The sequence below is a fragment of the Prunus persica genome, chromosome G6, assembly GCF_000346465.2.
Source record: "Prunus persica cultivar Lovell chromosome G6, Prunus_persica_NCBIv2, whole genome shotgun sequence".
Classification (NCBI taxonomy): Eukaryota; Viridiplantae; Streptophyta; class Magnoliopsida; order Rosales; family Rosaceae; genus Prunus; species Prunus persica.
Window position 1 is genome coordinate 25,892,253 of NC_034014.1, and position 12,804 is coordinate 25,905,056.

General features: G+C 37.8%; 2 protein-coding genes across 2 annotated transcripts; both read left to right on the top strand.

Moving 5' to 3' along the window:
* Positions 7,199-9,196, top strand: LOC18774791 (UPF0481 protein At3g47200). Its single transcript, XM_007207652.2, has 2 exons — positions 7,199-7,216; positions 7,441-9,196. The coding sequence occupies exons 1-2, from the start codon at positions 7,199-7,201 to the stop codon at positions 8,791-8,793; spliced, it is 1,371 nt and encodes a 456-aa protein (XP_007207714.1). The 3' UTR covers positions 8,794-9,196.
* Positions 9,658-11,445, top strand: LOC18774603 (UPF0481 protein At3g47200). Its single transcript, XM_020565884.1, has 2 exons — positions 9,658-9,806; positions 9,949-11,445. Exons 1-2 carry the CDS (start codon positions 9,774-9,776, stop codon positions 11,443-11,445), a joined length of 1,530 nt encoding a protein of 509 aa, XP_020421473.1. The 5' UTR covers positions 9,658-9,773.

Below are 12,804 nucleotides of genomic sequence, written 5' to 3' on the forward strand. Positions count from 1 at the left end.
TATGTTCACACGACGTCATAGTAATACACCGTCGTGGTAAAACTATTATTTATATAACGTCGTGGTATTTATGTTCATACGACGTCAATAGTAATACACCGTCGTGGTATTAACATTCACACGACGTAAAACAATAAGATATTTTGTCGTCTATATTAGATACCAACCCTAGTTTCTTTTTCTTTATATTTTATCAAATAAGGGAAAAACAAAAACCATTGTTCAGAGAAATCAAACCTGCAATTAAACAAGCATATAAAAAAAGACTATTATTTTAAAAACAACTTTGTCAATTTTCAGACGACGCTAGAACAACTGACGAACCGTCGTGGTCTACCGTCGTCTTATTTAGTTGAGGTAGTTGTCTTCAAAGTTGGAAACTTTCCCTCTTTGTCTGTATATTTTATCAAACTTGGAAAGAAGTAAAATGATTTTGGCCAGAAAAAAGGTAAAAAGATTTTTCAAACAAAAAACGTATGAGCATGCAAAACAGTAACCAAAATAGTGAAAATGAAAGCTTACCTTTTGCGTGCAATGAAAGCAAGAGGAAGATGATCGATGTTTAAGTTCAGAGACGACGAAGAAGACGAGAGGAAGACGATGAGAAACTCTGACAATGCTCTGACAAGGAAAAAAGACGAAAAGGTTTCTCTGGGAGATTGAAATTTTTAATCGGGTTTGGAAACAGTGCATGTGTAAGTCGAAAAGTTGCTTACATATAAAACCATTTCAAAAAAATAATACGGCGGTTACATTTAACTACGTCGTTTTTAACTAACACGACGCAATATTTTCCGTTCGACGTGGAATCATTTAATTTAACGTCGTTAGGTTTAATATAACGGACGTGGATTTTAATTTTTAAATTATGAATAGAATTTTTTTTCCCGTGACCTTTCAGTTTATTTTTCAATTACAGTGCGTTATAAATAGAGTTTTTTTTCCGGAGGAAATTTAAAACGAAGGAAATTAATATTCTGCAATATGTAAAGTTTCTTTTTTGGATGACAGATTTAAATAAAATAAGAATATAAAAACAACAAATGTGTAAGTCAAGTAGACGAAAAGTTGCTTACATATAAAACCATTTCAAAAAAATAATACGGCGGTTACATATAACTACGACGTATAAATTACAAAATACGACGGTACATTTAACTTCGGACGTGGTAAATAAATACGACAGTAGTTTGTAGGTCCCGTCGTAGTAAACTCAAAAATTAAAGTACATAAGTAATAACTCGCGTCATGGTAGATTATTTAACACGTCGTTTTTATTAATTTACCGACGTGGATTTCTGTAATATACGTCGATAATACCGACGTTGATTTTACAATTTAAACGGCGGTTTTTTTGTAAGGACCGCCGTTGGTTTTAAAAATTTATTCTATAAATTTGTCGCTTTCATTCATTTTCGGTTTACATTTAAGGTTCCAAGTTCTTCCTCTCTCAGTCTCTCATGTCTCAAAGACAATAATTTGGATGTCTTTCTCAAAGAGAAATTGAGCTTACTCGCATCAAATATATGTCCACAAGAAGAAGCTTGTCAACTAGCCTTCTCACTTCCTTGATCAAGCCTGATAGGACACTTAGTGCTTCTGAATACTCCTTGCTTTCCATCAAAAGAGATGCAAGCCTGGCCTCCACTCGCTGTCGAAGGAAAGATCGCTTCTCAGGGAAATCTGAAGATCAGATGTGCCTGATCCTCTGCTTGATTTTCTTGCCTAAGAAGATCCGTCGGATTTGTGATAGCCTCTTCCTTTATCTGTAGAGCTTCAGAAGAAGAAGATGGGTTTCAAGAATGCGATAAAGAATAGAAATGGCTTCAGATGGCCTCTAAAGCATGAGCAATTGAATCAGTAGTTTCTGGGAGATATGATGAAGACATTGTCAATGCTTTGAACTACACAAGTCCTGCAGAAAGATATGTTAAAGAAACTGAAACAACGGCGGTTTTCTGTTCTACCGTCGTCTTTTCTCGTCGTCTATATTAAGTTAAGATGGCGGTAGATTTATAATTACCGACGTAGATTATTTTGTTAAACGTCGTTAAGTGTACTACAACCGACGTGGATTTTATTTTTAAATTATAAATAGAGTTTTTTTTTCCCGTATTCTTTCAGTTTTAGTTTTCAATTACAAAGCGTGATAAATAGATTTTTCTTTCCCGAGGAAATTTAAATGAGGGAAATTAATGTTCTAGAATTTGTAAACTAACACGATGCAATATTTTCAAATCTGTGTCATCTATTAAGATTATGATGTGGAACAGAGTTCCATCTGGTAAGATTTCGTAACCCTTGGGATCTCAGACAAATCTGATTATGTCGGCGGTGTTCTATATAAACCGTCGTGGTTATTTCAATTCTTGTCATTAAGTAGATCTACCGACGTAGGATAAGAAAATCAAAGAAAAAAATTGTTAACAAAAATTCTTATTAAGACGACCGTTAAAATTAAAGGTACGACGTATAAAATGAATAAATACGACGTTAAATTTTATTGTACGATTTAAAGATAACGTCGTAGAACTATACGAGAATGACGTCGATATATTTATATTTTCCGTCGTTGTAAATTAATTTAATACGGCGATACTTTGTATTTTAAAGCCGTGGATTTGTTTGTAATTATACGGCGTCTTATACGAAAACCTCGTCGTGTTATTTTATGAGTACAAACGGCAGTTTTTATTGAAATCGTCGTCTTTACTTTCTACGTCGGTCGATTCATAACTTCTGCCGTTCTTTGTTGGCATTGATTTTACACTGCGGAAATCTGTTTCAAATAGACGTCGGTTGTTTAATTATGTACGTCGTTGTTTTTGAACAGCCATTTGAATCTCCATTTTTTAGTTGTCTAAGGTTGTATTACACGACGGTGTTTTTAGAACCGTCGTCTTTTTATAAACCACGACGGTTTTCACTTAGACCGTCGTTGTTTTCTGGTCGTCTTTTTCACTTTTTGTAGTAGTGTCTTGTCCACTCTTTTGTTCCTCTTCTCCCTAGTTTTATGAAGTTTCTATTAAATTCTTTTGCCTCTGTGAGGTGGGATGAATGAATTGAATTAATCTTTTGATGTTGAATAAATATTTTTTAAAAATGTGAATTAGTACTATAATTTAGTTGTGTTGTATTATTTATAAATTTTTGTTATTAAAATAAATTAATGTTCAAAAGGCTTACGCCCCAATGCTTCAAGGCTTACGTCTCGCATAGCTCTATTAAAAACGTCTTGCCTATACGCCTCACCTTTGAAAACATTGATTTAGACAAACAGGTTCGTCGATGCTATACTGAAGAAATGAAGCACGTCGATGTTACAGAAGTTATGTTACTAGATGGTTGCTTTATATTGGAACTTTTCCTCAGGTATGACCAACACTGCTTAAATATGAAGCTGAATGGCAAAGTTGATCCAATATTCAATAATCCCGGCACTTAGGCAGGACCTAGCATTACTTGAAAACCAGATCCCTTTCTTTGTTCTCCAAAAATTGTATCACATTATCATGCCCTATGTTGTTCACCACTACACACCACCAAACTCGGTCACTAGACTCGCTCTTCAGTTCTTTCAACCTATGAACCATAAAGCATTAGCACGGGACACTGAGGACTGCAACCATTTGCTTGATCTCTTGCACAAATTCTGTTTTCTCCCGCTCCTCACAATCAAATTCTTTCAACTTCACACATCGTCCCTATTAGAATTTCTGGTATTCTGGGATTCAATCATGCCGCTTCAGAACTTTTATGGTATGGAGTCGAGTTTGAAAAAGGGTCAATGGAAGGCTATTTGCTCGACATAACATTCCAGCAGGGAGTAATCAACATCCCTCCAGTTTTCATTGAGAAGCCAACGGATTCACTGTTCCGGAACCTGATTGCTTTCGAGGCAAGGTCATCTCAGGAGTTCGCATCATATTACATCATATGTCATTTTCTTGAAGAGTCTCATACGTTCTAAAGAGGATATGAAACTACTTCAGCGAAGAGGGATCATAAATCAAAACTGGGGAGGAGAAGACCAATTTTTGAGTAATTTCGGAACTATTCTTGACCAAGTTCATCCCAAGGATTTCCATTTTGGCCATCTGTGCACGGATGTGAATTGTTACAGTAAGCCCTGGTTTCACCGGCCAATGCGCAAAGTATTTTGGATCGTGCTGTTGATATCGTTCTTATCGGACTTATTTCTCTACTGCTTGGAGTATGATATCGTTCGTTGCCGCGTTTTGCCTTTTCGTTCTTACTATCACACAAACATACTTCGCCATTCACCCACACTAGCTGATGTTGCTTGTTTCATATGCTCTGTATATTTTCTTTTCATGTATAATTATTTTAGAATTAATGAGTTCTGTAGAAACTGTATATTCGATTATAATACTTGAGATATTACAACCAATATTTGTACACAAACTATAAGATATCTTCCTAGTGGTTACAATGAAACGGAAAACCCATTAAATTCTAATAAAGGCTAATAACAACATAACAGCTAAAACACTAATGTATTGTCATTAAAACCCTTAACTATGGTAACTCCCGTAACCCCTAACACTCCCCCGCAAACTTGACGCCAGAGAGGTGACAAGTTTGGAAATAAGACGTGAAAATAAGGAATATAATAAAGATGACGAATGGAAACAAAAGAAAATTCATCACATGAAAAGCAGAAAGGGATGTGTATAGAGAGAAAATAAGGAATATTTGAAGGGAATAAAGGGGTTAAGAAAGGGTGCAGCACAACAGTAGAGGATAGGAGGTGAAACCAACTTGGGACACAGAGAAAAGAAAACGAGAGCATGGGCAAGTTCGAATTTCAAAGCACCATAAAAACAATAAGGTATGGGGAAGAAAACCACCGTGGAACAGAGAAGTAATTAAGAAAAGATTATCACAAGAGGATAGAGGCCCATATAGATTAAAATAAAGAGGGATGATTGACCCAAAAAATAATAATAAGAAATAAAGGAGGAAACCAAGTGAGACAGAGAAAGGAAAATAGACTGTGGGCAAAACACAAAGTTAAAATCTTTTCAAAATAAAGATGGAAAAATGAGAGAAAGAAAGAGAGGAGAACACAGGTTGAGCATAGATAGAGCGTGAGAGGCCAATACTAAGGCAGCAATACAGTGATAGGGCTTGACTGGCCGATACCAAGTCCGCAACATAGAGGAAGAAACAAGGGTTGTGCAAAGGGAACACCGGCAGTGTAGCATGGCAGAGAAGGCTCAGCAAGCATTGATGAGGCTCATAGAGGAAAGAGAGACGGCTCGGTGAGCAATGACAGGCAACATCAACAAAGAAGGGGAAAGTATGGATACCACAATAGAGAAACCATCAGAAATACATGAGAAAGAGAAACCACAATTGCAGACTAGGAAAAGTGAAAGGAAATGAAGGTTTTATTTTTTATTTTTTATTATTTAATAACTAAAAATTTATGGATATGAGCACGAGTGTTTGGGCAAGAGAGAGAGGAAGCTTAAGGGAATGAAGGGGAAGCATGCGTGTAGAGAAGAGAGAGATATTGGAAAAATGGAGGACTCATGACACCAAAGAGAAAGAGATGGAGCCTTGATATAACCAGAGAAAAAGAAAGAGTTCAAGAAGGAGTTTTGATAGAGAAAAAAAAAATGAATGAGATCCTGGAGAGAAAGGATAGAGCACATGAGGAATAGACAACGGTTGTGCAAAGGGACTAACGACAGTGAAGCACAGCAGGACAGAGACAAAGGCCGGCTAGGATAAGGCTTGGTGAGCGATGACAACTGACAAGGGGGAGAAGGTGCAATCTTCAATAGAGAGCATAAGAAGGAGAAATGGCTCAATCTTCAACAGAGAGCATTACATGGAGAAATGCATGGCTCAATCCTCAACAGAGAGCTAGACATGAAGAGAGTGAAAGATAAAGGCTCATCAATGAGCAGAGAGCTTGACAGGGAGCATTGAAAAATAAAAGGAAATGGCAGCAACAGAGAGAAAGACAAAAAAAATTACTTATTATAGAAGGGAGGAGAAGATGGAGAACTATACAAAAGCAAACACCCTTTCGAGCGAGGAGAGCCAACGACCCTCAAAGTTGGCAAATGAAGGATCGCTAATTGGCGTTAGCCATTAGCTCTGATACCATGTAGAAACTGTATATTCGATTATAATACTTGAGATATTACAACCAATATTTATACACAAACTAGAAGATATCTTCCTAGCTAGTGGTTACAATGAAACGGAAAACCCATTAAATTCTAATAAAGGCTAATAACAACATAACAGCTAAAACACTAATGTATTGTCATTAAAGACCCTTAACTATGGTAACTCCCGTAACCCCTAACAAGTTCAATTAGTCATCTATATGTTATGTGTTTAAAGATTGTTCCTGTGTAACGAACGAGTTTGTATTTCTTAATATATGTTTTCCCATTTACATATGTGTATATGGAGCCAAAAATGGGAGAGACTCAGCCCTGTCACTAGAGATCTCTGCTGCAATCTAAATTCCGTCAGTTAGCAAGATTTTAAAATATGGCTGAGCTTCATAAATCCTTATAGTCAAATTCTAGCCCCACCTGTTTTAATTAAGCTGATTCCCATTTGGTTAGTACAGTGGCAAATCCACATTTGAGTTAAAGGGGTCAATTGATATCAATCATTTTTCTTTTCTCCTATTAACCTTGAATGAAGATGCAATTTTGACCCCCAATATCTTTATTTTTTATTTTTTATTTTTATTTTTTTCCCAAAAAAAGTAATGTGTTTGATGAAATGCATACTCACCAGCGTGCACCAATAACCTGAGCCAAATGAGGTGACCGATATATTGTGAATTTATAAGTCAAAGTCATCCAAATGCAAATACTTCTTTTATTTTTCATATACAAATACGTGTAACAATATTATTGGATGTAAGCATGAGAAGGTCCTCACCAACCCAAGTGTTAATATTTTTCTGCTAGTAGGGACTTAATAAGTCAAAGTTTATGTGAGAATACAATTAAACCAGCAACAAAACTTAAAATTTTAATAAGCAAATGGGGGTGGAAGACTTGGGAGTAGGGTCTTTCTTATAAGTTAATTATCTTTAATCCTCACATTTGGACAATAAATTAAAGGCAATACTCAGGCGCTTAATTGGGATTAAGTAAGCTGAGATTGGTGGTTGGATAGCGAAGGGAAATCGGCTGAGATGAGCAACTCAGGAGAGGTAATTGAGGTCGTTGAGCTTAATTGTATGATCTCTTTAGAATTTGTGTATATATCTTGCAGTTGGATTATCATCATGTAGGGAACAAAAAACATATATATATATATATATATATATATGTACATGCATATGTTATTTAATACATACATATTTGCAAAAATAGTGATGCTGAAAGTAGATGTGTGCACTGCTAGCTAGCTTTATACATTTTACAATCAAAACAGGAAACGGAAGCAAGCTATGAGCGACAGTGCTATAACAAAGTGGAGAAAGCGTCAGAGGCATTGAACATCTTTGAAGTTCCAAATAAACTTCGAAAAGTGAAGGAGGATGCCTATAGCCCTCGCCTTGTCTCAATTGGGATTTACCATCGGCAAAAGCATGAGCTTGCAGCTATGCAAGAGCATAAATATCGTTACAGGAGATTCTTTGAGAAGCGTTTGAATGAGTCTGCCACATCCCTTAAGAGCTTTGAAGAGTTTTTCATTCATCCCTTAGGTTACAAGGTTGCAAGCAGCTACGTTGGAAGAAGGAGTACTAGCACACGTGACATAGTACTTGATGGCGTCTTCATATTGGAACTTTTCCTCAGGTATTATCAACACTACAACTTAAACATGATGTTAGAAGAGCAATCTGATGACCCAATATTCAATACTATCTGGATAATTCCAGCACTTCGCCAGGATCTAGCTTTAGTTGAAAACCAGATCCCCTTTTTTATTCTCCAAACTCTGTTTGAGGCTATCAAGCCTCATCTCAAGGCCAACGGCAAGCAAGCACCGAACTCGCTCACTAGCCTTGCTCTTCATTTCTTTGAACCTGCAGCTATGAAGAACCAAAAGGCAATAATAAAAGGAGTTGATGATCCTCCTGGCGGCACAGAGGGCTACAAGCATCTGCTTGATCTCTTGCACAAATTCTATCTCCCAAGTCAGCCTAAGAGTACTAATAATAAGCAGCACCCTGCTGGGGCTGGTGATTCCTCAATTATCAACATCACCAATATTGATATCCCTGGAAGTGGAAGCTATAACAATTGGGGATTCAATTATTGCGCTTCACAACTTTTGGAATCTGGGATCGAGATTGAAAGACAGTCAAGCGAGAAACACTTGCTGAACATAACTTTCAGCAAGGGAGTGATCAGAATCCCATCATTGTTCATAGACGACAACATTTCACTCTTGAGAAACCTGATTGCCTACGAGCAGTACAGCATCAGCAGTAATCACATCACCTCATATCCCATCCTCCTGAAAAGCCTCATCCGTTCCTCAAAGGACATCAAAATACTTCGGCAAAGAAGGATCATAAATTCCAATTGGATTGACGATGAAGTATATTTGGCTCAATGCCACAGTATTCTAGATGAGGTTGTTGTCAAGGACTTCTGTTTTGCTGACTTGTGCAACCAAGTGAACGCATACGCTCGTAAATTCTGGTTTCGCAGACGTTTGAAGTCCCTCTATCGCACTTATTTCTCAACTGCATGGAGCTTGATATCGTTCATTGCTGCGTTTTGCCTTTTCGTTCTAACTGTCATACAAACATACTATGCCATTCACCCTCGCTAGCTGATACTTGTTGTGCCCTTAATTTTTTTTTTTTTCAGTGGCTTAGGCCATCCTATGAATTTGATTTGCGTATATGTGTTTAATGTCCTTCCTGTATAATAAGTCTGTATCAATCAGCTTTCTGTTTTCACAATTTATGTAGCCAGAAATGAATAAGAAATGGTGTCTTGAGAAATCATGCGCAGTACAGTTGAAATACGCTTAATGATCTGTTCTACTATAATGGTTTTTCAACTAAGGGAGGGAACCTATGATTTTTGGTGACATTGTTAATATTTGAGGGGACTTATTTGAACAGCTGGAAGAAATAAGGGAGACAATGATCAGACAATGTGATATTTATTTCCACAGATTCCATGTGTTAATTAGTAAAAAGAAATGTACAGTGTGTGCGCGCTAAGACCGGATGCAAAGAATTGGACTAAAAAAATAAAGAAAACAGAAGATAAGTTATTTCAGTATAGTCTTTGTTAATTATCCCTTCGTTGACGTTGGAATACAAACAAATGCGTGTTCGGTACCAAATAGACTAATGTGTGTATCTACTCGTTTTCCTTCCACAAGGGATCAACTATTTGATATGTCAAAGCGCGGCTGAGTTAGATAGAGAGGGTGCTGAGATGAGTGAACCAGTCGAGGAAGCTCAGCTAATTGAGGTTAATATTTTACAGTGAGAAACAGGTGTATGCATGTGGCCATTTTCTTCCTTGGTAGGGGTCAAAACGTTAGTCAGACAAACAAATGGTTGATTGGTCCAGATATATGATGCTACTTGTTTTTCTTCCAGAGAGATTGATTAATTTTATAATTAATAAATGTGTTAGAGCATATGGAGCTATTGGGATAGGAGACTGTGATCGTAGAGTCAAGTTCAATTATTATATTTTACTTCCAAATTTGGGATATAAATTATATCAGAAGGCAATACTCAGTCTCCAGGGATGTTGGTGACCGGACAAAGGGGAAATTAACCTGCTGAGATGATGAATCAATCAGAAGAGGAAACACATCAGGTATAAACGAGAGCTACGATCTTTCTTTCTCTCTTAGTGTCTTCTTTTTCATCAACATTTGATCATTAATGTGAATTAGCACCTCTTTCTTTCTCTTTTAACGTCTGGAATTTTTTGTCCTTTTGTTTTGGACGCAAAGCAGCTGGAAGGCGAGGAAGACGAAGAAGAGACATTGAAGACTAAGTGGGTATTGGAGATTAAAGAGAGACTCGGAACAGTTAAGGAAGCAGAAGAATCATGCATCTATCAAGTCCCAAGCAAACTTCGAAAGGTGAGAGAGGATGCCTACAATCCTCGCGTCGTCTCAATTGGACCTTTTCATCGAAAAAACACTGACCTTGTAGCTGCTATGAGAGAGCACAAATGGCGTTACATGTTAAGCTTTCTGCAGCAAACGGATGATCCTGACGAGTCTCATGAATGCTTGGAACATTGCATGGATGCTATTTATAATTTAGACAAGGAGGTTCGTCAATGCTACGCCGAAAACATCGACTATGAGAAGAATGAGCTAGCAAGAATAATGTTACTTGATGGCTGCTTCATCTTAGAACTCTTCCTCAGGTACTACGCCAAGAAAGTGGAAAAAGAAGACGGCCCTGATCCAGTACTAAAAAGTGCTTGGATGATCGCGGCTCTTCAGCATGATTTGGCTTTGCTTGAAAACCAAATCCCTTTCTTTATTCTCAAACGTTTGTATGACATTGTCCAGCCTCGTGTCGTGATCAACGGCCATGAAGCACCACACTCGGTTGCTGGCCTTGCTCTCATGTTCTTTCAACCTTTGAGCCGAAAGCCGATAGCTAAAGATCAACATGAGCTGGGGACAGACTTCAAGCACTTGCTTGATCTCTTGCACAAATTCTACTTCCTCAGAGCTGGAGTGCCTGGCCATGAGGTGTCAATTAAGGTCAAGGTCAATCATGTGGAATTGGTTTCCAAGGTTAAATCACAACAATCTGCATGCCTTTTTTTCAGAAAAATATTTAAGAGAAGAAAGCAACAAACTGCTTCATGCCTTCCTGAACCTGATGAGCCAGCAACAAACAACAAGTGGGGATTCAACTATTGCGCTTCGGAACTTTTAGAGTCTGGGATCCAGTTTCAGATTGGTTCTTGGGAGGACAATTTATTGAACATAACATTCAGCAATGGAGTCATCAGCGTTCCCCAGTTGATCATTGACGAGGCTACCAGTTCAGTGTTCAGGAACCTCCTTGCCTTCGAGCAATACAGCCTTAGCTCTACACATGGCGTGACGTCGTATGCCTTCCTCATGAAAAGTCTCATCCGTTCCTCAGCGGACACCAAGCTGCTCCGAGAAAAAGGGATCATAAGGCATAATAGGATTGGAGACCATGAGTATTTGAGTCAGTTCAAGGATATTCTTGATGAAGTTGTTGTCAAGGACGACTTCTATTTTGATACATTGCGAGACCAAGTGAACGAGTATTGCACGTCCTGGTGCAGCTTGAGCAAGCTTCAAGTATTTCTGAGGGTGCGATTTCTAAGAGAAATAAGGGTCCTTTTCAGCACCTACTTCTCTTCCACATGGAGTTTCACATCTTTCCTGGCTGCGTTTGCCCTTCTCATTCTCACATCCATGCAAACATACTACACCATTCACCCTCGCAGATGAGACTTGCTTTCTTGCTTTTGCTTCTTTCTTTCTTTCTGCTTTCACAATGTATTCATGCATATGTGCAATTGAAATAATATTGTATGAAATTGAGCATCTGAATAAAACTCAATATTTCATCATCTGCGTGGGTTTCCAAAGCCGACCACGTCTCTTGCTCTGATAGAAGTTTATATTATTGCTCATAATGCAACGTATTAGTTTATGCTCCCTTCATCATATGCAAATTCCTTTCATAGTTATCAATACGTACGCTTTTATGTTGATCAAATCTTGTTTGTCTCTGGCTTTGGTTAAGTTTATTTTTAACAAGTGGTTGATTTAGTGAATTTTTTGCCTTATCAAGCATCATAGGTAGTTGCTAATGATGACTGGTTGCGGGTCTCGTGACTTTTCCACAAATTTGACTACATAGGTGAGACTGGTTTTGACTTATTGGTGCAAGCTTTTCCATTTTCTCGGCTCATCCTATTTTCCGTAGTGACGTCTTTATTTCTTCTCTCACTATTTTGACTTTTAGGTTTCTGCCCTTTTTTCTTGGGTGATCCATTTTTAGGTCAGTTATGGCTGTTCTTACGTATGCATAACATGTCACAGCCTTATACATACGTCGTAGCATTCCGTATGGTACACATGTTTATTTGAGGTTTTAAAGATACTTGTGGATCACTACCGACACCAAGGACCTATGCTACGCGGACACAGTACCACGAAGACCTGGTGCAAATAGCCAGTACAATACATATTTATGACTACACTTTTTATTTCACCTTGGTTGACTTGACCTACAAAATAATTTTGTTTCTCAGCTAGCTCTCTCTCTCTCTCTCTCTCTCTCTCTCTCTCTCTCTCTCTCAGGTGACAAAGGAGATGCAGATACTTAAATTTTCTTTAAACGACCTAACAAGGAGTGAAAACCAAAGGGATCTACCTGTTAAAAATTACCACCACCATTGCCAGCCAAGTAGCAATCTACCTGCTTGAAATAAGTAACTGATCAATAACGACTCCTAAGATGCACTACCAAGTACCAACCAAATACCTCCCTCTGCTAAGCTGCTTTCATGTTCTTGTTATCATCTCGTTGCTCACTTATAACTTGCTCAACCATCTTCGCTCTTGAGTCAAGGACAAGTCAACAAGAAGTTTGTATAAATAAATAAATAAAGGAAAAAACAAGTAAACATGTAGTGCTTTGTGATTGGGCCGCTTCTAAAACAATAAAACAATGTGAGAAGCGGTGGATAACTCCTTAAAGTCTGCTGGGGGGTTCTTCTTCTTCTCCTCCCTTCGAATGGTTCTGCAGCTCCAAGTAGAAAATTTCTTCAAAATCTTCTGAAGTTCATTACTTTAGTTCTA